The 26,571-nt window shown below is 37.7% G+C and overlaps 1 protein-coding gene and 1 long non-coding RNA gene across 2 annotated transcripts in view; one reads left to right on the forward strand and one right to left on the reverse strand.

Annotated features, from left to right (window-relative positions):
• Positions 1-26,571, reverse strand: part of PHLPP1 (PH domain and leucine rich repeat protein phosphatase 1) — a 206,821-nt gene that overhangs the window by 60,188 nt on the left and 120,062 nt on the right. The window contains 1 exon segment of the mRNA XM_038525861.1: positions 18,450-18,616. Coding sequence (XP_038381789.1) covers positions 18,450-18,616 — 167 coding nt within the window.
• Positions 120-9,351, forward strand: LOC119870709. The gene is made up of 2 exons (XR_005353407.1): positions 120-227; positions 8,269-9,351. It is a non-coding gene; the product is annotated as an uncharacterized LOC119870709 (long non-coding RNA).

Below are 26,571 nucleotides of genomic sequence, written 5' to 3' on the forward strand. Positions count from 1 at the left end.
TCCAAGTTCTTCCCAGAAAAGAACACAGTGTTCAGCAGACTTGTTTAGCAAACAAAGCATGGATTGTTTCTGAGAACTCAAGTTCTTGGTCTGAACACATTAAAATTCATTTGTTTTGGAAACTCTAACCCTTACTCTTCTTAGAGTTCCACTTTTTCTTTACAGATGTGGAAAGCAGTCCGATTACAAGGCAACAGGCATCTGCCAATTCAAAAATCCCTTCAAAGGTAAGAGGGAAGGTCTACCTAGAATCTACTTATCTCAGGTCTTAAAATGGGGAAGAGATACCAGAGGCAATGTTTAAAAGAGAGATAAGAAATCAAAATGGGGAGTGGATGACCTTTCCTCCTTTTACCTTCACTCAAAAAGAATGCAGAGGAGGGAACAAGGTGACAACATAGTGTTAGGGAAGAAAAGACTGGAAATCTCTATGTCTCCTATAAAATAAGACTTTGAGCTCTGTCATGCTAAAAGGTGAGCCCCATAAACTATGAAACATGCACAGACTCAGATTCCAAAATAAAACTGGTTCCATTTCCTCCTTTGGAAAAATACATATTTGGTGAAATATCTTAAATAATTTTAAACTACTAACACAGTTCCTTTTTCTTTCTTTACTATTACAGTTCTTAAACCCTGAAATTAAGTCCTTAAAATGAAGTTACATTGTATTTGTTCAGATTACAAATATTTCCTGATAGCTGTTCAATGTAGGTATATAGAACAGAACAGATAAAATTTCATATTAATAAAAATTACTAATGATGATTGTAACAATGATAGTGGTTGGTTTAGCAGTTAATAAGGAATGACTCTTCTTGATGTTCTAGAACTAAAAGGGTAAACTCTGTAATTTATTTTTAAAAAACATCTGTTATATGTATATACCTGTATATACATACACACAGTGCCAAGGCTAAAAAAGTTAACTGAAGTAGATATATATTCTTCATTTCTCAGTTATCTAAAGTGAGAATAAAGGGGCCTCTGAAGTCATTTTCTCTCATTTCCCAAGCTCACAGATAAAGAAAGTAGGCTCAGAGAAATTGTGTAAACATCGCATACAACCTGAAAATACCGCCTTTCAACAGCAGTACTACTTCTCATCTCTCCTGCTCTTATTACATCTTATTAGAGACTTTAATATAAATAGATATCAATTACTAACAATTCTAAGTCACAGGTCAAAGAGTAGCCTCAGAGCAGAGTATGGAAAGCACTCTTTTTTAGCCTCACTTCCCCCGACAGAGAGTAGCACGCTGTAGGCAATGGAGGACGATGAATATTTTGAACACCACGTGCAATTCCATTTAAACCAATTCAGGCACTACCCAGGGTTCACAAACTATCCAACAACCTGCAAAGTCTGACTTCACACTGTAGAGCAAGCAATCTGCTTTAAGGAAAGAACTATAATTTGTGTCCATTTGTTCTATAATACAGCTCAAAGCAGGGGGTAAGAAATCAAGTTAACATTTATCCAGAGTCTTTATTAATTCTTAAAGCAAAGTTATGGGTGCAGTATTACAATATTACATTTAGCCAATGGCAATGGGCATTTATGGGCTTCTAGAACTTGGGTCTCGCTTAACAAAGTTCCAAGGTACACTTTTGTTTTTTAATACTAAGCGTCACATAAAAGTGCAATCAGGGGCACCTGAATGGCTCAATGGGTTAAGCCTCCAACTCTTGACTTAGGCTCAGGTTATGATCTCAGGGTTGTGGGACAGAGCCTGGCATCAGGCTCCACATGAGCATTAAGCCTGTGTCCCCTTTCCCTCCCCGACTTGTGCACTCTCTCCTTTTCTAAAATAAATAAATAAATCTTAAAAGTACAATCAACTAAATACTTGATAATCTACAGAGGCAACTCTAATTGTGTTCACAAAGAAAAACTGAAGTCCTTTCCAAATTAGCTATCCTAAGGACCATATAACAAAGTATGGTATTGCTTGCAGAAGGCAGGGGCCTTGAAATGATGGAAAGTCACAAGTGGAAAGATGGTAGAGTGGAGCTGACACTACCACTGCTTTGCCAAATTGATGATAATGCTTTCATTTTCATTTCCTTCTATATTTACACTATAAAATCAAAAGTATAGTAACAACGATCCTGTATCTAGACATAACACATGCTGTGCTGTGGAGGGGTTTGATATATTAATGTTCTTAATTTTTCCTTTCTTTCCCCCACTTCATACCATCACTAATGAACAACAAAGTAGAAATAGCACCTGTGTTGAAACTGTTCCTGAGATAATGGAGCAATCACTAGTTTTTGTCGCTGCCCTTGCCTAGTTTCCGTCTTCATCCAGACAGAGTATGACATACTAGAGTCTACACCCAGCTTGAAATGGATTGTTTTCTTCAGTCACTAAATTTACCACCTATAATCTTCCAAGTTACTCCCACTACAAAAAGGAAGGGTACTTAGTTTCTTAAATTAACCTGAAAGGTTAAAATGCATCACATTTATGCATCCCATTTCCCTATCTCTATTAGACAGGTATATAGGTCTTTAAACAGATCAACTGCAGCTCTATCAGCTTATTTCATTCTGGCCTCCGAAAAGCCACTTGGGAGCAAGTGCTCCTTAGAGAATGAAGTGGAGCCATGTTTTCCAAGGGCAGCAAAGAAAAAGCCAATGTTCCTGATATCAAAGTTGAGAAAAATAAACAAATACAAATGCTGATTTTCATATGCTTTCCCTTCTTGGGCTTGTTTTGTCACGATCATAGACACTCTCAATCTTTCTCCTTTCTCAGTTTGTATCCATTCAATCCACACTCAAAACTCAATGGACAAAGTTCTTTATGGATATTTAGGAAGCAAAACCAAATAAATAGTATGATGACTATTCAGAGACATAATAATTAGCTTTAGATCCACCTAAATCTTTAGTAATTTTCCTTTTAGGAACTGAGGATAGATTAGAAAACTTTGACTGTAAAAATAACAGTATGGTGGAAGCACTTTTGTTTTTAAACATATTCCCAATGTGATTAAATGGGAGTCACATGTTACGTACATGAAGAGGAAACCATGCTTGTTTTACTCAATGATTCTAACAGAGAGAAATCAATATTATTTTCTGGAGTTATTATTCACTACAAGTGGGTCAATTAGAAAAAGATTCCCTGGTGACTGGATTTCCGTTTCATAGTAACAGTCTATATTTCACTTGTTTTTTCCCTGTGGGGGAACACGCTAATACACTTTGGAAATTATTAGGCTCCAATATTAAGTAATGAAGGACCTACTCGAGGGCTGGAGTTGTAAGTCTAGCTCTGGGCTTAGTCTCCTGCTTTCCATTAATTATGAGAAGCAGCTCTCTAATGGCTCAGAGTGGCTGGACTATTTAGTGGAGAGCTGCCAGACTGTCAGTGCTTGGGAATACTCACAATATTAGCTTTTAAGAGGATTGCTTTTATTTGATTACCAAAATAATACATGCTCATTTTAACAAGTCAAACTATAGAAGCATATAAAGATCACATTAATAGTCTCTCCTACTTCCTTCCAAACCCCATCCCCCTGAGTTAAACAGCGTCAAGTCTAGTATACAGACTTCGAAAGCTTCTCCTCCTTATAAAACACATATGTGCATAAATAGGAGATAGCCTCCCTCCCCCATGTTTTAAATGGGATTATATCACTCACATTTTTTTCTATAACTTGTTTTCTCATCTACTATAAACAAATCATCTTTCTGAGACAGTAGGTAAAAGTTTCACTCTTTTGATAGCTGCATAATACACAGAGCACAAAGGTACCACAATTGATCCCATCCCTTCACTGACTGACATTAGGAGTACTCCCAGTCTTGTTTTGTTTTGCTATAAGGAATAATTCAACATATCCATCTGTGCATCAATGCTTTCATTTTGCAGTATTTATGGGTGCCCAATGATTTACCCATAATTTTGAAATCCAACAGGCTCTAAAAAAGTGAAAAAATTTTCACTGATTCATGTGGTGACCAAAGCAGACCTGAACTGATGTATTAATGTGAATTTATTCTCTTTAGATATATAAACGTGTCTGCTTATGGAGTCCCAAAGCATGCTAGAGGTGTTACAGAATATATAATATATGTGCTATTTATCTTTAGTAATCTGAAACTCTCTGAAATCTGAAGCACAAATGGCCTAAAGAGTTTTGGGTAAGGGATTGTGAACCTGTATTTCTAAAAGTGTAACTGATGGGTCTAAAAATACGTATAATTTAAATTTTAATATGTACTGCAAAATTACCAAAATGTTGTAGAAATTCAAACTCCCAATTCCTTTCCATGCTCCCTTTGCTAGCATTTAATGTGAGCATTCTTTCCAGTATGGCTAATCTGATGGGCAAAAAGTGGTATCTTTTTGTGAAGTTCATCTTCTTCAAAATACATATTCATATCTTTTGCCCATTTTTCTATTGGGTTATTTGTCTTTAGCTTATCAATTTGTAGGACAGCTCCCTGAATATTAACTGCCACACTCAGTGTCATATGCTGCATATGTGTCACATGATACTCCCAGCCTTCTGTTCATTTTCCTCCACTCCGTTAATGACTTCAGCACACATACTATTTTTAATTTTTATTTGCTCAAATTTGGCAATCTTTTCCTTTATGGAGTCTATATTTTTCACCTTGCTTGGGAAGGTCCTCTTATTCACATCCCAAAAGATGGCACAAAAGATGGCACTATATTTCCTAGTATTTATGTATTCCATTTTGTACATTCAGATCTTTATTGCACCTGGCATTTATTTCTTACATGTGTTGTTTGGTAGAAATCTACTTTTTTTTTTTTTTTTTTTTGGTCTAGTAGTTAATTATGCCAACACCATTTTTTAAATTAATCACCATTTTCAATATTCATTCAATTTCATACACTAGGGGAAGAGTGAAAAAGAAAAAATAGCCTACTACTGTTCAAACAAAACAAAGAGAAAAGCATAGGTAAAAACAAGTTACGTTTACTTTTTGTTTCTATTTCTTTTTTTCCAAGAGAATTTATAAAATCAAATGCCTTGCTTTTTTGTTCTTCCCAAGAGCCCACCTTGTAGCTTGGAGCCCATAAGATGCTTCAATTAAACAATTCATCTGACAGAGTAACTTGTCCCTTTTATCTGTAGAAGGATACATCTTAGAAAGAGTATCAAAGTACTTTTAAAAAAATGTGTATTAAATGTACTTTCTCTTGAGAAGGATTAGTTAAATCAGTGAGTGAAAGAGATGTCAGTTAGCAACTTAATTTATCCTCCTTGCACTTTAAATTCTGATTCCTCTAGCGTGAACTTCGTCCTACAGCCTTGTTTTAATATATTTGCCCTAATCCAGGTATTATGACATAGGGCAACCAGAGCTATAGTATTTATGTAAGAGAACAAAACAATTTGCAAAAGACTTCAAAGGCTGTCTTTCCTGGATAAAGAAGGAAAGAAAGAATATTTTTTGCCCTATGTTCCTTTCGGACTTGTCTGTAGCTGCAGTGGCATAAGACACATTTAAGTTACTGGGCCTACCTCAGGATTGCTAGGAACATCTACTCTTCAGAAGTCATGACTCAGCTCCTTTTAGCTTTCACACCCTCAAACTCTGATGCCCTGGGATTGAACTCTCTCATTGGTGACTTCTCGGCTTCTTGGTGCAATGATTTTTTTTCCTGTTGTCCCTTCAGGACAAAGTCCACCAGCCTCGGAGCCAGTGAACACCTGCCAGGGTCTTCTGGTAGTTTCAGCACGCGTACAAATGTACAAATGCTAATATGGCACACAACCAGCTTCTCAATGCTTGAGCCAAAATAAACAGAAACCATTCTATCTTAATCCTAATCACCATTAATGACTCTCAGTACAAGCAAAACAGGCATATCACCTTTTCCTATAACTAGAAAACAAAAATAAATGCATGCATATCTTGGATAAAACTATATTTGAGAAAAATTTGCTTAAGAATTGCCACAGAATAAGTATAGCAAAGCTACAATTCACAGACATAATTTTTGCAAAATAATAATCAAGGAAATCGAGAACACTCATATTGGCAACTGATTACAATGGACATATTGCTGGGATGCAAATTAAAGCATTCCCTAAAGAGAGACATTTCTATTTTAATCCTCTTTTAAAATAATTCAAATAGGAGGCACTTATTGGCACTTACTTTGTGCCAGACCTAGGCTAAGTTAACCCTATGTAGCCAGTAAGAGAGCTCCTACCCACGGGGAGGTGGGGGTAGGGAGACGAAAGGGGCAGGCTCCCATGAATCAAGGAAGTATATTTTATAGAAAATCATTCCAAATCATAAGACGGTAATCATGTGGAAAGAGCAGTCACTAGATCTACAGTAATCTACAGTAACTCTGCACTAAGTAAATTCATCAAAACAATGAGTCACAAGCAGCATAAATCTGTCATTTTCTGATTTTTTTATAAATTGGCAATATAATGATTAAGAAGACAAACAAGAGGTATGTTACTATGTTACAGCTAAACATATCTTTCCTATGAAATGGTTTCTTTATTCATTTTATCCATGACTATCTGTTCTCATTTTTTTACTAAGAGATCTTCCCAGAACCAATTCAATTACAACATCATTCAAGAGATGTTTAATATTAACCACCGTACTAGTAGGACAAAGAACAAAAATGTAAAAAATATTTCTGCAAAAAGCAGAAAACAGATCGCTATTTCCATTCCTCTTCTCAAAGGGGAAAAAAAGAGAAGATTTATAAAGTATACTTGGATAAACTCCCAGTTGAGTCATATATGGATATATAAAAATGAAAACCAGATAACATCTCTATCAAAGATACCAGATTACCAAAGGAGAAAGTGAACATAAGCTAAGGTCAAAAAGAATAATTATATCATGAAAATGTGCTTAGACAGGAGTAGCTCAAGCTCACATCACAAATAAACCAAGTATATCTTGTTAATAGAAAAAAATCCAATACCCAAAGTTTACTAGGTATGATAAAACTCTGAACTATCCATTCACTAAACTTTGTCTCAGTTCTTATTATGCACAAAGGTGTGTGAAGCATACAAATGTGAACTACATACAGTTCTCACCCTCCAGGAACTTAAAAATAGTTTGAGAGCAAAGCTGCTATAATACAAAGCACAAGGTGAAAACTCACTGGAAAACAAAAACAAAAACAAAAACAGTAAGTACTTACAGAAGAGAAAACTCACTTTGGCCAAGGGACACAAACAAGAGTTTAATGGGGAGATGGGGATTGAAAGAGAGAACGTTCAAATTTGGAGAACAGGATGACCTGACCGTTTCTCAAATCTAGCATATGCTGTTAAAAATGCATTTTCCTGGGTCTCATCAGCAGAGGTTCTGACTCTGCAAGGATGGCAGGGAAAGAAGGTATCTCCGTTCCCTGTAAATACCTCCATGTGATCCTGAGGTAAGTATTTCATAAATCACATTTTGAGAAACACTGATTTGGAAGGCAAAAAATACAGGGTATATTTAGGAAACACTGAGCAAATGACTGCGTTAAGCAGTAAGAACTGTGGTCTTAAAGGGCACATAAAGTACAGAGCGCCTTGAATTCCAGATGAAGATGCTGCTACTTACCTATGAAAAATCTGAATAAGGGAGTGAAATCATCTCTGCAAGGATGCATGGCTTTGTATGTATCATGCAAGTCACAGAACACCTCTGCTTTCCTTGTTGTGCTTCCATTCTAAACACACACACATTCTACTGCTCTTTGTGGGGTGAAAGATGCATTCTGACAGAAATCTTACAATTGGAAAAAAGAAAACTATTTGGAAAGTCAGACTTGCCCTAAGGTTCTCTTGTTAATTACATTTCCCAAACACATCACCAGGGAGGGATGGGTGTGCCCTCCTTGAGAGAAGCCACTGTGAAATATCCTGCCAGCAATGGCACCATCATCCTACCCCCCCCACCTCCCCACACTCCCCCACCCCATCCCCCCCACCTCCCCACCCCTCCCCCACCCCGTGGGAAATGACAGCAGGTGTGTGACTCCTCCCATTCACAGCTCTGTTACTATGGAGAGCATGGTGAGCGACATCAGTATTACAGGCACTCTAAGGCATAACAACTCTCATGGATCGTTTGTGTTCCAAAGTGACGCATGTATGTGGTCAGAAGGAGCTCAGGAGTGAGCTGTGGCTGTCTGACCTGAGGCAGAGGAGAGAGGAAGAAGGGGGCATTACTGAGTTTCCCTCAGCATTCTCCCATTGGCAACCAAGGGTTTTTTGGCTTTTTTTTTTTTCTTTTTTTCAGAAGTCATCAGGAACAACAGTAATTGTGCTCCCAAGTCGTGACAACACTTCATCATCAAAAACCACAAAATAAGCATCATTGGTGGGCCTCTCCCTACATGCTTATCACTGTGTCCAAGAACTATATGCAGAGTGAAAAGTTGGTCACCACTCAGAATAACAAATACCTACAAATACTGTGTTCAACTTTAACCGCTTGCAGTTAAGTTAAAGCTTGCAGAGTATAGCAAAGAGCTCAACTAGAACAAATGGAAGAATGGAATTGGCCAGAATATAATCGCCTCACTGGAATGAAGCCAAGGCTTCTGAAGATCCCTCCTTTCTTTTTATTTAAGTGGGAAAAAAGGTTAAACATCTTAAAGGATCCCAAGAAGTCAACAGGGCAGACTGTAATTTAATACAGTCTGGCTGATAAAGAAATCTTTTGTTTCTTTCTGAGCTCCCTCCTTTACATGCACCATGTGAGGGAAGAGGAAAATTGGCTATTATTTTCAGAAATGAGGTCGAGAGCCCACAACAAGGGGAAGACCAAAGGCTACACAATCTCAGCGCCCCAAGCACTATGGAAAGGTTTTCCTTTGATCAGGGAGGAAAATGGGAATTGTGTGAAATGGAAAGCTTCCCAAGAGGATCAAAATTCCATCTGAAAAGCAAAGCTGTATCATAAAGGAACTTCCAGTGTTGGGAAGAGTTAACAGAAAGAAGGGCATTAGACCTAGTCTATGAAATTCCTTACACACTTGGCAAGACTCACCAAACCCCAGTAGTGGAAATTCCATCCCAAGGTTATTCATCCCTGAGCAGCACTTGCACTAAGTGTTCTTTAATACATTGGCCATATCCTTTCTGCAGCAGTTAGCTCTTGTTCACTTGTAGTATTTTTTTATATGGCAGAGCATCTTCAAAGAAGCTGAAATTGGGCTAAGTACTGCAGTTCTGTCTGGCAAATGAGCTGCAAAAACATTTTAGCATGCTGCTCCTGATTCTACTGTTAATGAATCATCACTATTCCCATTAAAAGGGAGTTTTCAGAAATTACTGATAAAAACATTAATATTAAAATCTCTCTTTAAAAACCTGGAAACGAACTTTTGGTATGGGTAAGTAATTAACATGAATAACTTGGTAGCTCTGGAATGCCAAGATCCCCAAAAGAAGAGTAGGAAATAAGGTCATTTGTTTTCCATTCCATGGAGATTAAAAATGTAGAATATTGAGCTTTCTTTCTAAGAAGAAGGTATTTGATAAATTCCTGGCATAATTATGAGTTTCTCAATGCTCATTTCTTCATAGCTTTCATTCTATTCCACCCACACACTTGCACACCCAACTTAACTTCATTCCTTCTCCTCACTGTTCTCCCATTTGAACATCCCTCTTCTTTTCAGCTAAAACACATTTTGCTTCTAAACAGGTATCAAATCACTTCTTTCCTCCAAGTCTTTAACTCACGCTGTCTTTGACCTAGAGGTAACTGTAATCTTTACCTTATTTTAGGCTACATTATACCCATTTTATACCATAGTCTATAAGATACAATTATACACTAACTTCTCAGTTCCTTGAAATTGATCTCCAGGTGCCATACAATGTAACATGATTGATCTACAATCATTCTAAAGGACTACTGTCGGCTTAAAATAGTCACCTCAAGCACTAAACATACCAAATGGTGCCAATGTTTAAAGCATTTTTTGGATGCTCTTTTCTGAAAGTTTTAGGATCACATTCCTTTTGATTATCCTTGGTGGTGGGAAAACTAACAATTCAATCCAACAAATATTTATTAAGGGGCTTGCCATGTATTACATCCTGTGGCTAAATATAAGGGAGAAGCAGAGAGTGAAGACAAAGATAAGGAAACTCCATGTCTGATCTCAAGGAGTTCATGTAGATGGCGATTTTTGAAGTTTTCAATTGTTTATTATAAAAGGTATACTTGGTAAATGCATCAAGTACAGAGAAAGCTAACAACTCAGAAGACAAAAAGGTCACATGGAAATGGGAAATAACTAAAAGCTTCAAAAAGCAAAGGTCACTACAAACGTGCTTTGAAGGGAAGGAGGTTTCACTGGGTAGAGCCTGGGTCTGGTGGATGAGAAGCAGGAGAGGCACATTCCTTTGCAAGGTGAAGGTGAAGTATGTTTAGAGAATGGTGAATAGACTCGTAGACTTTTTTTTTAAAGCAGTCCAATATCATATTGTCTGTTTAAAATCTAATGTTTCCTTTTCCAACTTCAAATCCCTTCTTACACATCTTCGTAATCTTTTCTGAATCACCTAACCCCACAGGCTGTCCTCTCATCTTAACCTCAACCAAAGAAACACATTAAGGATTAATTACCAGTCTCCCTTCCTTCTACACGTGGCTACAAATACCTTGTGCAAAGAAAGAGGATATACTTAACACAGAGCTGAATGAATAAAGACAATTTCCACCACCATTCGTTCACACAGTCATTCATTTACCATGTAGTTATTTAATGGCCCATCTGGTAGTAGATCCTTCCTCTGAGGAAGAACAGATCCCTGCTCCCTAAGAATTCAAAGCAAACAAGATAAATACAGAAAACAGTAGGAAAAAAAGAACAAAAACAAAAACCAAAAATGGTGACAGGCTGAAGTCAACTCTTTCCTTACAATCAGTACCTACACTGAAAATCATTCAGGCAAAAATTAAATGCAACATCAAATTGTTTACAAGTTGAAGCAATACTGCTATTCCTACGTATTACATCTTTGGGAGGGCAGTTTTAACTATTGCATAAAATATTGTGAAACTGTGAGGAGCATAGTAACAAAACAATAACAAAGTTCAGTATCCAAAGAAGAATGTTAAAAAAAAAAAAGTCTGAAGGTGGTAAATCTGAGGGGAATTATATTTTTTTGGCCTATTTTAGGAACACATATGGTAAAAAATACATTAAAAATTTTGTAGACATACATGATTTACCAAATAATTTGAAACCCCAACTTCCACTGAAATTAAAGTTAATAATCCTCCTACTGAAAAAAGCAACTCCGTTCCTAGAACTTGCTGGGCCCCTCTAGCTGTGCTAAATTTGTTTCTCTATACCAACTCACCTATAAATAGCAAGAGCTGGAAATCAGATTTGCTTCCCTTATTAATGGGTGGAAGTGACAGACAACCACCAGCCATCAAAACAACTGAAACATAATCAATTTGTATTTAAGAGAGTGATTATTATATACTTTGTCTAATTTTCAAAATACAGAATTAAGCAATTTAAGTATGTTTTAATTATTACCAATTTGTCAAATATTAAAACATAGGCTTATCTATAAAAGTGATAGGCAGAAGTGATTAATAAATTAAAATTATCTAAGATGAGGATATTTAAGTTTAAATGAAGTAGCAAACTTTCCAAGTACCATGGACAAAGCTACCAGAAACAGGTGCATACAAATTATTAACATCAAATTGCTTTTGAGCTTGCTCTTTGAAACACTGTGCTATTACCATAAAAGAACTCTCTGATCTGTCATCCCTTACAAGCTCTAGATCCCTTAATGCAGTATTATTACCCACAAAACCTTAATAAATGGTAATTTTAAAAGAGCTAGATTTATCAGTACAGTAATATGTTTGAACCCTAATTTAATTTTGCACAAGTAAGTTCATACTGCTTTAGTACAGTATTAAAAACAATAAAATTAAGACATGGGAAGGAAAGTTATATTCCTCGAACTTAAACCAGCAAAAAGGTCATCCTCTTCATGACTTTACAAAGAAGTTTATTATATTTTATTTTTTAAAATTCTCCATTTCAAATAATAATAATCTTAGTACTAATACCATCTGGGTCATCTAAATGGAGATGTGGCTACAGTAAGTAAAGTACTATATCTATTAATAAAATAGAGGTAAATAACGCATAATTAATAGTGACATACATCATCAGGAAAGAAACCATTAAACTACCAAAAATTACTCTGATTTTGCCTCTCCTCTATATTTTGAAAACTAACTTGAAGACTTCCAATGCCAATAAAGGAAAAACAAACAGTGGTCGTTCCAAGAACAATGTTTTCCCTCTGAAACTGCTGGCCTATGTGTGTACATCAGCATGCCATCTTTCCAGATTTAGAATGCTGCTGGAAATACCAACGTAAATGTTCTGTAAAAACAGCTCATTTATTTAAGGCAAGAATTTCCAATAGGAAGAAAAATTAAGGGGATATGTGGTTAAGAGAAAAAGTCACAGAACTCCTACCTGTTATAAATGCACTGTACTTAAAATTACTCCCTGGATATCTACCCTAACTTTGTAATCTAAAAATTCATTCCTTGAAATAGGTAAAAACAAAATAAGTCCCCCTCTGGTACCTCTCTAACATATTCACAATGAAACACACACTCAAAATTAGCACAAATTCCTTAAATCCATGAATAAAAATAAGCAACTAATATATGGCATATCTCAAATGTATATTAATTTTATTGGAATATAAAAGCTACATAAATTTTTTTGGAGTCTGTTAGTTTAAAATATATATTATAACTTATAGCACTAAGTGCGTGTATGTGTATTACATACTTACAGATTCATTACTTTGAGAACTTTGCAATAAAACATTTCTTGGACAATGTGGATAGTAATAAATGGTAGAAAAAAAAAAAAAAACTGGCCTAAAGCCCATTTGTTTTCCAAAGGGCAACACAACAGCAGCTTCACCAGTTGCTCAGAAGCCCCCCACAAACCAAGTTCCCTCATTCCATCTCCCCCAGGCATAAAGCAACAGAAAGAAAACAGAAACCTTTGTTGCAGTGTAAAACTGTAAAATCTTCCATCTTAAGTGAAAGACATGGCTTTATATTGTACCCAATAAAGTACAAACTAGTAATGTGTACCTTCATATGCTTTGTTTGCTTTTCTTAAAAAAAAAAAAAAAAAAAACATAAATGAAAGAAGTTGGACAACACTACATACTACCTACCCATTTATATCAAGTACAAAAACAGGAAAAACTCATTTATGCTGTTAAAAGTTAGGATAGTGATTATCTTTGGGGTACTTAGAGGAGAGCACAGGAAGGCTTCTGGGGTGCTAGATATTCTATTTCTCATACAGGTACTGGTCACATGGATGTGTTTACTTTTTGGAAATCCACCAAATTGTGCACTTATACTGCCTTTTCTATGTTTTTGTTATACTTCTACAAAAAGACTTTATGAGGTCATACAAGGAAGAATTAGACCTCAGATCCTCTCCCCAGCTCCAGCAGAAGACAGTTTGTTCCCTGGAAGAAACTGAACTGGAGAGTCTCTGGCTCAAAGACCTCAGGCAGAGTAGAAAACACTGTTTTGAAAACAGGGAACAATTAAAAATCCACACACTATACCTTGAGATTCCAGCTGTCTTCCAATCATTCTGCTTCCTGAATCTTGGCATGCATTGCCCACAGAGAAGACCAAAGGATTCCTCCAAGTAAAACTGACATGCCTTAGGCAAAAGATCCACAGATATTGTCTCTGGAAGTTCCCCCAGTGAAACCAAGAGCTCACCCCTGATAGCCGTGGTAGGGAAGCTATATGGTGGAAAAGCCCTGCCCACATATCACGGTACCCAACTCACTTCAGTGACTTACCATTAAATAGGAACAGAGAGCAAAGGGTCACCAAATAGTTACCTTTCTAACACAACAGTCAGACACCTACACAAACGGGGGAAAAACAGTGCAAGGAGGACATAAATAACTTTAATTTCCTCAGAAACAGAAGACATGCACCCATGAAAAAAAGATGAGAATGCTATTAAAATGCACACAAATTAAAAACAAACAAGAAAGAGCTATTGAAAAAGACAGCAGAACTTCAGAAGGGTTAAGATAAAGTAGAGAACATCTGTCAAGAAATAGGGCATTAAGGCAAAGAGATAGGAAAATTATAGAATTAGAGGATAAAGAAGGAGGTCCCACCTAACTAACAGGAATTCAAGGGAAGACAAGAGAAAACCAAGATGGGGAAGAAAATGATCAAAAAACAGAATGAGAAAGTTTTCCAGAACTGAAGGACATAATTTTTTCAGATTGAGTGTCCCTCATAATGGATGAAATTAATAGAGTGCCATAAAAAGAAGATCCTAAAATCTTCTGGAGGTTGTTTAAAACAAACAAGTAAACAAAAGAGGAAAAAAGATCACCTACAAGGAGAGGAATTAGAATAGCATAACACTTTTTAATACCAACTATAGCCCCTGGATCATAAGGGTACACTGGCTTCAAAATTCTAAGGGTACATGTTTTCCTACCTAGAAGCCAGCCAAGGTAACCATCCAAGTGGGAGAGAAAAATATTTTCAGATATGCAAAGTGTCTTATAAATTGGTCTCCCATGTCTCTTTTCTCAGGAAGGTATTCCATTAAAAAGAGGAAGTAAAGTAAGTCTTTCTTCAAGTTACTAGATGTCAGCAAACTCCAGGTCCAACACAGAGCAGATGAGAACCACCAGGAAAATGACAGAAGGTCATTTGAGGACGCCAGCTGTGCAGCAGGCTTACAGGGCAGGTAGCTACCCTAACTCTGGGAGGAAAGAAGTGTCCAAGAAAAAGGTGTCAAGAAGAATGTTAGAGTTCTGTCAGAAAACTTAGAAGACTAGAGAAAAAAAGTACACAAGTGAGAGATTACTCTCCAGCCAGCACAAGAGAGAAAATATAATCACTGCATTTAAGTGCCTTAAAAGTGGCCCACAGCTCCACGCTCACAATAAGGACAAACTGACAGGAATCCACTGAGGGAACAGGAGGAGCAGCAGTTTGTGCAGATGGTGTGACAATGTCACAGAGTTAAATCTTCACCTTCCATACTAAGTCAATATATAATGTCCAATAACAAAAAAAACAAAACAAAACAAAACAGCAAAAAAAATTAAACCCACCAACCTAAAATAGCAGTACATTCAGAGTACTTTTGAAGGTGGAGGAAAATAGCAAAAAAGAGCCAAAAGACTCAAAAGTGGTTGGGGCAGGGCTGGGGTTTAAGGATGGGCTGGAGTTCCATGCACATATATCTTATTTTAAGTCTTGTTGTTTATTAAGATTTTTAAAAAAATCTACATAGGATGTTATTCTGATGGAAAAAGAAGTTTAAATTTTAAACTATAAAACAAAACCAAGGAATGTACAAAATAGCAGACTTCTAAGAAAACGAGAGAGGGTGTATTAGAGCAGGAGAATGACACAAAGCTCCTGCCAGATCCAGGTGAGAGCAGAGAAGTGCTTCCTCCAACAGCTGGTGGAGAGGCCATATGCTGAGGGATGAGGAGCACAGGAGAAGGGGGAGAATTATAAAGAAATTTACAGATGTAGGATGCACAGATATAGAAAGCCAATCAGAAAGCTCTGAAAGAACTAAAAACAAGCAGGGCAATGTCCCAAATATCCTTTCACCTGGGTATTTATTTGTTTAGTTCACAAATGCTGGCTCTTTGGGAGCATCGTATTTCCTTATGGAATGAGAAGCATTTTGATTTTGTGTCTAGGTTTTAAATTTTGAAATTAAAAAAAAAATTGAAATTATCATGAAACATGCAAATAGAGAAATACAAAAAAAATAATGATCATCCAAATATCCATTATTTAGCTTTTTCAAGTATTACTATTTGCCATATTTGCTTCTAAGTTTTTTAAAGAAATAAATATGATGGATATGGTTGAAACCCTTTTCAGATCATTCCCCAATCTGATCCCCCTACACTGCCTCACAGTAACTATTAATCTGAATTTGACATTTATGTTCTCCATTCACTCATCTCTAAAATGAGAGCTTTGGTTTGAATGAATTCTAATGCCCCTTTGCTGATGTCTTAGTATTCAATAGTAGGATATTAAGTTCTTGAAGTTCTGTAGTGGAAATGCAGAAGCCTGCACTGCTATGAAATACACAAGAGGCATCTGGGTGGCTCAGTCAGTTGACTGTCCTACTCTTGATTTTGGCTCAGGTCATGATCTTAGGGTCTTGGAATCAGAGCCTGTGTCAGGCTCAGAGCTCAGCAGGGAGTCTCCTTCAGATTCTCTCTCCCTCCTTCCCCACCCTCTTTTTTTCTCTCTCCCCTACTCTACTTTTGCGCTCTCTCTCAAATAAATGAACTAAATCTTTAAAAAAAAATACACAAAAATATTTCAAAATCATTTTAAACTTCAAAAACAGACTGAATCATGATATAATTAATACTTAGGCAGAAAAATCATAGTCACTTTATTATGGTAGTGTCAGTAAAATTATTATTATCAACACATAGGGCACATAAAAACTGAAGTTCAAGGATTTCACTGTGGTTTCCTCTCATTGTACCCATTTGCTACAGGGAAAAAGTAGGGAAGTGCTTGAGCCTTCTTGGAGTTCTTACTGCCTAACTAACCAAATAAGTGCAGCACCCAACGGTCTGTTTTCACCATATTCTTTTCTTCAGGTAATCACAGCAAAAATACTCTTTAAAATTACTTGTATGCAGCACAGGAAATACAGTCAATAATACTATAATAGTGTATAGTTTGTACAGTGGCAGAGGATAACTTGTGGTGAGCATTTTGTAATTGTCAAATTACTACACTGTACACCTGAAACAAATCTATGTCAACTATATTTCAGTTAAAAATAAATCTAAAAATAATAATTTGTAATGCTAGTTTTACTTAGAAATGTCCTTCACAATGTAACAAAGTTATTTGTATTACATCTTGACTCCTGAATACATCTTTTTTATTTTCTGGGAGACAAAATGGGAAGTACACAAAAAGCACCTCTGCTGTATAGTAAAATATGATGGTTTTCTCAAAGAAAACACTTGTATGATTATCTGAGCCGTGAGCCAAACTAGTCAATAATTCATGGAATATCACTTTTATGTGAAAGAACAACTGACAAATTCATTATTCAGACTTGGGTATTTGGCAGACATTTTCTCTACAATGAAGTGAGAAGGTCATTTCAGGAAAAACAACTGACGGTATTTGTTGCCAAGGACAGCCTTCAAGCTTCCAAATGAAAATCAAAATTTTGGAAAACTTACTTCCACCGTGAACTTGAGAACTTCCCAATACTTAAAGATTTTTCTGATGAGATCAGTGGTGGTATTAACAACTGTGATATCTTAAAATTGCACAATAAAATGCGTTAACATTGGGAATATCCCCATTATCTAATGAACCAGTATTTCCCAAATGACCAATAATTAATGCAGCAAAATGATGCATGGGCAAGGACCCAATCAAAGTGCAAGAAAGATCAAAAGAAGCTAATGTAAAAGAATTTTTTAAAGTTTAACAACAGGGTTTTAGATTCAATGCTGGAATCAACATTTACGAAATGACCACTTGTCAAGTTTTGGTATAGTATCAAAGAAGACTATTCACATTTGTCTGAAAAGACCATTAGAACAGTCTCCTCTTTTCCAATTACACATAGCACAAACTTTATAATAAACACATACTGGGTTATTCTTCCTGAATATTAAAAACCATGAACACATAATCACGATGGTGTTACCATAGTTTAATCTCAGATCATTATCTGCCATTTAGAACAAATGAACAATTCATTGTTTATTTAAGAGTTACAGTCTTCTGCGGTTATAGTCTTATATATCTGCAACAAATATATGAGGCTTAATTTACCACAGAATCAAGAATGATTGTTGCTCTAAAAAGTAAATGAATATAGTAAATTCTTAAATCTGTTTTAGGTACATGCAAATAAAGTCCCTTCTCTCCAGTTATAAAGCAGACTGTTTTCATCTAACAGTTGACTCTTGAAACCTACACGCTAATCACCCAGATGATCTGGTATTAGTGGATTTAAACCTTAGTTCTTAAACTGGTAGGGAAATGTTTTTTCACAGAAAAAAAATGTACTTTTTATAACTTTCAAAAGTAATAGTTTAATCTGTCAGAAGTAACAGATATCACACACAGATTCATTTGCAGATCAGTGTTTTCAAGAGAAATCTTCTTCTTACATAAATCTATCCAGTTAATGAATATCATAAATCATTTATTTCAAAGGCAGGGACCGTCAAAAAAATTCAGATGGAATTGATAATATCCTTACTTTCATAAAATCCTATTATTCTGCCCTCTGAAAGAGAAAGGTTACACGCTTTTTTAGCTTTTTAAGCCAGAATATTCAAGAAACAATCAGAAGCTACCCATTTTTGTATGCTCACCTTTGCAGTTCGTTGAGCCCCCTGGCAGTTGGCAGGCAGGGATTTTGCCTTAGGAAGTTTTGTTTTAAGTTGAGATGAGTGAGGTCTTGGCTGTAGAAGAGGTTGGCAGGCAGATGCTCCAGGCTACAACATGAGAGGTCCACTGAGCTAATGCGCTGTGATGCAACCTGGAGGGGGATAAAACCCAGCCTGATTTTAATACCCTCCATTTATCCTACAGATGCCCTCTATGGATGGAAATATAATGACCCCATTGAGAACACAGACATATTATACAAGTGCCACTAGTAGTCCAAATATAAACCAGTAGACTATTTACTTACTATAGAATTGAGTCAGGTACCATAAAAGCGGAAAACAGTGTCCCTGCCTAGGAGGCACTTAGAGTAACCTGGTATAGGAGACAGGTTACAAAAAGCACAGATTATCCTATCAGGTTCAGTGATACCAGTAATCTCCTCCAACCGTGGGTTAAGTTCCTGAAAACATTCATGGTAAGAGAATTCAGAGCTAAATAATACAAGACTCTAGAATAAATACTGGGTTAGGAGATAGACACTAAGGTCTAGATGGAACCTATCAAAGCCCTTGAATATACAGATTTAAAACAGCACAAATAAAAGTAGTATCCATGGCCTTGTACACATCTTTAATAGTAATGGTAGCATATGATCAGATTCCACTGCCTGCTTGCTCTTAACTTCTCGGGTTATCTCTCGCACAAAGCTTCAGTGAGATGCTGACAAATTCATCGTGCTTTGCTTCATGCAAGTATTCTAAGGAAAATTTATTTTCTGTCTGATTATTTATCCACATAGTTAAAGCCTTCATGGTTGAATGACTTATTGTGGTGAGAGTCCCAGGGCCAAAGACCAACTAGCGTGCTAGAGACAGAGCACTGGATGATCTGTATTTCTCAAATGCTTTCTCCCATATTTCAGGTCATGTGGTGCCACTTTATGCCACTGTATGTGGCTTCGGTCCCTCTGACACACACCTTGGCTTCTCTCCTCAGAGAGGCCATGAGAATTCTATGGGAATTCTGTTCTAAGCTCTGGGTTGATTCTCCCTCATGCTCTTTATTTTTACCAAAGCTTTATGGTAGAAACATCACTCCTTAACTATGATCAATCTGATGTCCTCTTCTATTACCAAACTCCAGCTTTTTCTTTCCCAGTTACAGAAAGCAGTAGGGCATGGTCTTCAGGAGTGTGACTCTGGGGTCCATGTGCAACTTTACATTCTAGTTCCCCCAAGTAGGAGCTGAGAGAACCTGAACCAATCACGGAGCCCCCACAAGCTCCAGTTTTCACATCTGTGTAACAAGTGTAAGGGTGACATCTACAAGACGGCACAGAAACAGCATTCAATACACAGTGACTGCTAGTACTATCGCTATTAGTATTAGCAGTACTGCCAAACAGAATGATTCACATCTTACATCTACTGAAATCCAAATTCTCCTGACACTAAAAAGGTATTCAGAATAGTAAAACTATTCTGCTGATAGCATATTTGAGGTTAGAAAGAAATTACTGTGCACATATAGAGCTAAGGGGAGAGTGGGGTAAAAACAGCCTGGCAGGGCTCAATTCAAACTTTACAGAGGAAGTCTGAGTTTGCTTCTTAGCAACCATATCTTTTCTTGAATTTTCACTATTAAAAAAGAAAAAGAAGAAATTGTTTACCACAGAAGAAAGGAAGGAAGGGAGGGAGGGAGGGAATCCCAAATAGGGCCAAATCACCCACATACACCAAAAGATGTAAAAAGAGCCTTGAGGAATGTAATGTGCCTGAAAGGCAGGTGCAAACACTCACAGGAACCTGTTCACAGGAAGCGCGGTGCACAGATGTTGAGCACACAATGGTGTGCCAGGCCTTCTATCTCCTATAGTACAACAGTAAACAAGGCAGCACAGTCTCCACCCTGAGTGAACACACTTCAAGAGAAGGAGAGAGGACTTAAGGTACTACATGATAATGGTTACAATAATCAGAAGTACAAGGGCACAGAGTATGATCTAGGAAGTCAAGGAAGGCTTCCCAGAGGACCTAATGTCCAAACTCAAACTTAAAACTCAAGTGGAAATCTGTGTTTTTGTCTACCTCAAATCCTTTTTCCATATATTCCTATAGCAATCCTTCCAACACCTGAGATCCCAAGAACAAAGCATGCTGACCCTCTGGCCATAGGGGTAGGCATATTCTCCAGGCTTCAGCAACCAGAATACCCCATCTACTGAACCCACAGACTGATCCAACAGGTACTAAGCTAGGCTAACCAGAGGCCTTCTCTGAGATTTATATATTGTGAAGCCAGGAGAGAGGGAGAAAACACAAACACACACGACTCCATATACCATGTATAAATAGTTATGAAGCAGTAACTATTAACTGCATAAACCATACATTGGTCACATGCCAAATTAACGATAGTGACTGCTTCTAGATGGATAAGGAAGGAAAAGGAAATAGGAATGAGAAGATAGGAGATTTGGAATTTATCTGTAATGATTATTTCCTTATAAGAGGACAGTGGAAGATATGAAGAACTATGGGAACACATTAACAACTGGGGAAGACAAGTACATGGAAACTGTAATATTATTCTTTGTGTGTAATATTATTCTGTGTGTTTAATTTTTAAAAAAGTGTAATTTCAATGAAAATTTCAGTTAAAGAAGAAAATGGATGAGAGTAGCCTTCTGGCTTTCCTTGCATTCAGTGTTCTACTAGGTGGTACACCAGGGACAACAATTCTTCCAAGGACCCCCTTAAACCCACTGTAGTGCACTGAATCATGGCCCCAAAAAGGATTTGAGATAGACAAAACCACAGATTTCCACATCCTAATCCCTGGAGTCTATAAATATTATCTTACATGGCAAGAGTGAATATTACCTTATATGACAAGAAGCATTTCTTAAGGATCTTGAGAGAAGGTGATCATCCCGAATTATGCAGGTGGGCCCTAAGTATGATTATGTGTATCCTTATTAAGGGAGAGGCAGAAGGAGTTTAAGGGAGAAACAGAAGAAGAGAAGTCTATGTGACCACATGAGGGCAGAGACCAGAGAAATACAGGCCACCAGCTAAAGAATGTTTAGAGCCACCAGAAGCTGGAAGAGGCAAGGAATAGATTCTCCCCTAGAGCCTTCAGAGGGGTATGGTCGTGCCAACACTTTGATTTTGGACTTCTGCATAAAGTTCTGTTGTTTTAAAGTCACCAAGGTTTTGTTAATTTGTTTGTTTGTTTGTTTTTTTAATTGATTTATAATAGTCACACACAGAGAGAGAGAGGCAGAGACATAGGCAGGGGGAGAAGCAGGCTCCCTGCACCGGAAGCCCGACGTGGTATTCGATCCCAGGTCTCCAGGATCGCGCCCTGGGCCAAAGGCAGGCACCAAACCGCTGCGCCACCCAAGGATCCTGGTTTTGTTAATTTGTAAACTAATATATACCACTTCATAATTTTTTCCGGAGTACTTTTCATTTTCATTCACTCAACATGTTTACTGAATACCCACTATGCGCCAGTTACTGATCTTGGTAAGTACTTGGTATGCTTCAGTGAACAAAATTAAGATACTTGCCTCCATTAAACTTAGATCTCATACATAAGTAAATTATATGTTAAAAACTGGCAAACACTATGGAAAAAATAGAGCAAGGAAAAGAGGGTCAGATTGTTGGAACTATGGGTAGGTTATATTTAAATAGGCTGGTCAGGGTGGGCTCCCCTGAAAAGGTGACATTTAGACACTAAGGATATGAAGAAGACACTGAACTGATGTGTCTAGAGGAACACTCCAGGCAGAGGAAGTAGCAAGTGTACAGGCCCTAGAAAGGGGTGTGCCTGGCATGTTCAAGGAACATCATGGAGACCATAGGTAAGGGGACCTGTAATGAGATCAGAAAGGTAAGGCGTAGATCTGGCAGGGCCTCAGCAGATCTGACAGGGCCTTTTAGATCACTGCAAACACTCTGGCTTTTAATGTGAACAAAATGGGAAGCATGGAAAGGCTCTGAAAATCTCTGTCTCTAGACTGTAAGCTCCATAAGGGCAGGGATTTTTGCCTATTTTGTTCACTAATTATACCCCCTGCTCAGTACTTGGTGACCCTCGAAAAAGTATTTGCCAGAAGAATGGCCACTGGACTACTTTACAGCCCTTTCTTTCTCACCAGCTTGCATCTGACCCACCTAGTATATTCTTTCACACAGAGACTACTTTCAAGAGGACAAATCCTATTTCGATGGAAGCATCACACTAAATACTCTCTTTGAACAACTGAAAGAGAATGATTAAATGTCAAGTGGTATTTGATTCCTTTCCTCGTTCTGTACCGCGAGCTGTTGCTGCTGGAAACAGGGAAGAAACCACATTAACAAGGATACAATGAGCAAGGGGGGGGGGGGGGGATCGTTGCAGAGCTAGAACAGCTACAGCAACAGCAGAAATGCTGGCAGCAGGGCAGAAAGCTGCTAAGGTGGCCACAAAAGCTACCATGAGTTGCACCTCTACCCAGTCCCTGTGACAAAGGGAGCCTGAAGCACTTCCACCCAGACCAGCCTGGGCACCTAAGGATACGCCTCAAAGAAGTTTTGCTCAAATCCCAAATGAAAAAACTAGCAGCTGGATTGCCCAAAGAAGCTGTGACCCACATACATAGCACCTATTAAAACTAAGATCCTTCACAGGAAAGACCTAAATAAGTAATAAAAATAAATCAAAAAGCCACCTAGCTACACCTCAGGGCAAATAGTCTTTTATTACTCTAACTTTTTTTTTTTTTTTAAGTAGTAGGAATAACAATAATTCTAGCTAACATTTAGGGGGTGCTTCACTTGTGGAAGGCCCTCTTCCAACCGCTTTAGCCATCATATTTAGTCTTCACAACAACTCAGTGTAGCAATGACTTATCCCCATTTCAAAGATGAAGGGTAAGCTGAGTCACAGGGCACGTCCATGGTCACACAGTTCAAGCACAACAGAAACTGAGTTTGCAGAAGGGCTTGTACTTATAACTTCCGTGATAAAATAATAACAGAACCCCTTAGGCCACAGCAAAGATGATCAGATGTCATCCCTAGGATGAGCTTAAGGCTCAGGAAGGGCAGTACAGAAGACAGTCCCCCTTGAGAAAAGCAGAAAGTACCTGCTGCCTACAGACTCCAGGGAAGGGTGAAGCCCCAGGGGGGCACCATTCCTTGACATCATGGACTCTGCCCAGTCCTGTCTACACTGCTTGTCCACCTGGGCAGCGGTGATGCCACCTGGTAAGCACCAAATTGAATCTTAAAAGGTTACAGGACAAGTTTTAAAAGTTATAGAAAGTTGGGGGAAAAGTGAAAGAAAAAAGCACGTGCAGAAACTGCCTCAACTCTTTGTTATGGGAAGGACCTCACAGTTAGAATATGCAATCCTTTTGGCAAAAGCTACTGTACACCTATTATACTTCCCAACATCAAGACAGTGGAAGACCAAAGTTGAAACCCAAGCAACTTGACGTGCAGGAGAAAGAGCACAGTCTTAACAATCAGGGTGTACAAACAACTCTATCACTTCCTAGCCACGTGGCTCTGGATAAGTCACTCCATCCATCTGTCCTTCTGCTCCCTCAACACTAAAGTGGAATAGACAGTACCTACCCTTTGAATTTACCAAGCTGCTGTAAATAATATTCTCCTCATTAAAAAAAAAAAATCAGGAAAGGCTCTGCAGACGCAGTATCCCTTGACCAGCATCCACAGTTGCATGCAGTACAAACTTGTAACACAAAAAGGATGATAGCAGAGACAACTGCTCTCGCCACCTTGAGCAGTTACACAGATAAAGCTCAATCAAAGGCAGAACATGAACTACACATGAAGGGATTCAAGTGTTAGAAGATCAGTTCAATATAACTGTGATAGGGAAATTAGTGCTAGTCTGGATTAACAGCAAAACTTCTTTTGAAGGCTTTAAGAGTTGGTGAACTAATCACCAACCTACATGTAGGTTCATGGAGGGGAAATCCCATTCCGGAAGACACATAAAAGTGACATGAATTCTAGTCACCTTCTCAGGTTGTCTTTTTTCCAAATTACTTGTAAATATGTGTGTGTGGTGGGGGGTAGAGGGAGTTCACTTGGATCTCAAAATATCTCCCCCAAAGAACACTATGGGGTAAAATATAAAAATTATAATATGAACATCAACAAACTTTTCAGACTACCTACTGGGCTTCCAGATATTTCTAACATGCTACTCAGCTCAACACTTTGCTCAGTTGTTTCTTGGCAAGCTTTTAGGACACTTATGTCAAAACTAGTCTCTACTTTGAGTCTAGCTGAGTTGCATTTCTAACCCAAAAATATCTCTATCCTAACTTATCCTTGCTATGCTTTTGAAATTATCATCTTCTACAACAGAACTGTCCTCCACATTATTCCCATTACTCCTGATGTTCACTTTGTGGGCAATCATCTTTTATTAGCAAGGGAAAGCTTAGAAAAACATTCAAGTGATTTTGTTGTTGTTGTTGTTACCACTATATTTTAATGAAGTGGCATTTATCCTTATTATGTGCCAAACATGCTCAAAAATTAAGCAAAATGACCCTGAAAGGCTTGGTCAAAGCAGCTGAAATAGCACGAGTAATTCTGCTTGTGTAAAGCAAAAGACTGCTGTTCACCAGTATAATGAGTCATTAATTGCTCTGGCCTAACCTTCAGTGGCTTGGGAAATTATGCCCTGGCTACAGGGATAGTCTCTGGGGAGTTTACTCCACTTCTATAAAAAATTCTTAACCTCTTAACTGACCTAGTTTTAATTCTCACCTCCTAAAAAATGTTTTGGGAAGGCATGAGGTAGAAGAATATGAATTTAGAAGAATGTTTATTAATCTTTTAGCTAAGCATTCTAGCAACTTATTTTCAACTTCATCTTATCAAGTTTTTTAATACCTTCTAAATGAAGTTTCCAATTTTAATAAAATTAAAATTAACACTGCCTTACAACATGTGATCATTTTCTTTAAAAAAAAATTCTATAAATTTCTACAAGAAATACTTTCAATTGACCCCAGACCTTTTTGCAATGACATCTCTCCTGATCCTGTACTAACATTACCATTTTATAAAATCTGTTTAACAGATGAAGAAAACTTTAGTATAAAATTAATTACAATATATACATGAATAGGAGCCACTAATTAATAATTAATTGGTAATCATTAATAATTAATAATTACTATACTTAATAGGAGCAAAGCAAGGTGCCGATTTTGTTAGAATACTGTTAAAGCATCAGGCTATAAAAATATAGAAAAAAAACAATACTGAGAAATTTAGAATAAGAGCACCACTTAAGCATCCAGGTCTCTCTTTGCTAAGGGAATGGATGGGGATGAGTGAATCTTTCAACACATGTTTATCATTTGCCTCAATGAACCAGGCACTATACTTGGTCCTGGAGAGACACACTCTATGTCTTCAAAAGCTTGGTCTCTTGAGACACAGATACCTAAACAATAGTCATTCAAGAAGGTACACCAATGGTGTGATGAGAGCACACAGAGCAGAGAACACAAATCTCAGGGCAATGCTGTGACAATTCCAGCACCTACATTCCCCTCCCTTAACAAAATGGGCAGGTATTCCCAGGGACCTGGGCAGAGACTTGCACATCTCCACCAAGAGCAGCCACAACTGTGGTATTTGTCCAGGGAGCTCCTTGCATGGCCTCAACTGGAAATGCAGACCCGGCACCACCTTTCTTGGCAGAAGCAGCAGTGAGAAACTCCAAGGAGATGGCACCACCAGCCTCCCAGAATCACTCCTGTGTTGCTCTGGCAGTTATCTCCCCTCCACACACACAAACCCCATTGTGTTTCTGAGTAACAACAGAAAAACAGAGCTTGGCTTGGGTGGAGATCAAATCTGAACTCAGAGTTCCTTCCTCATTTCCTTATTGGCAAACTGGGTGTAAACAGTCCCTTTAGACAGTGGCCACCTGAGAAAGTGGCATCTCCCTGACATGGGGAAGGGGAAAGATAGCCAACCACAAAAAAAAAAAAACAAAAAACCTGAATTCTAACTTTCTGGTAAAAGAAGTGATATAAATGTATACTTAAAAGAT

Source organism: Canis lupus, chromosome 1, assembly GCF_011100685.1.
Source record: "Canis lupus familiaris isolate Mischka breed German Shepherd chromosome 1, alternate assembly UU_Cfam_GSD_1.0, whole genome shotgun sequence".
Classification (NCBI taxonomy): Eukaryota; Metazoa; Chordata; class Mammalia; order Carnivora; family Canidae; genus Canis; species Canis lupus.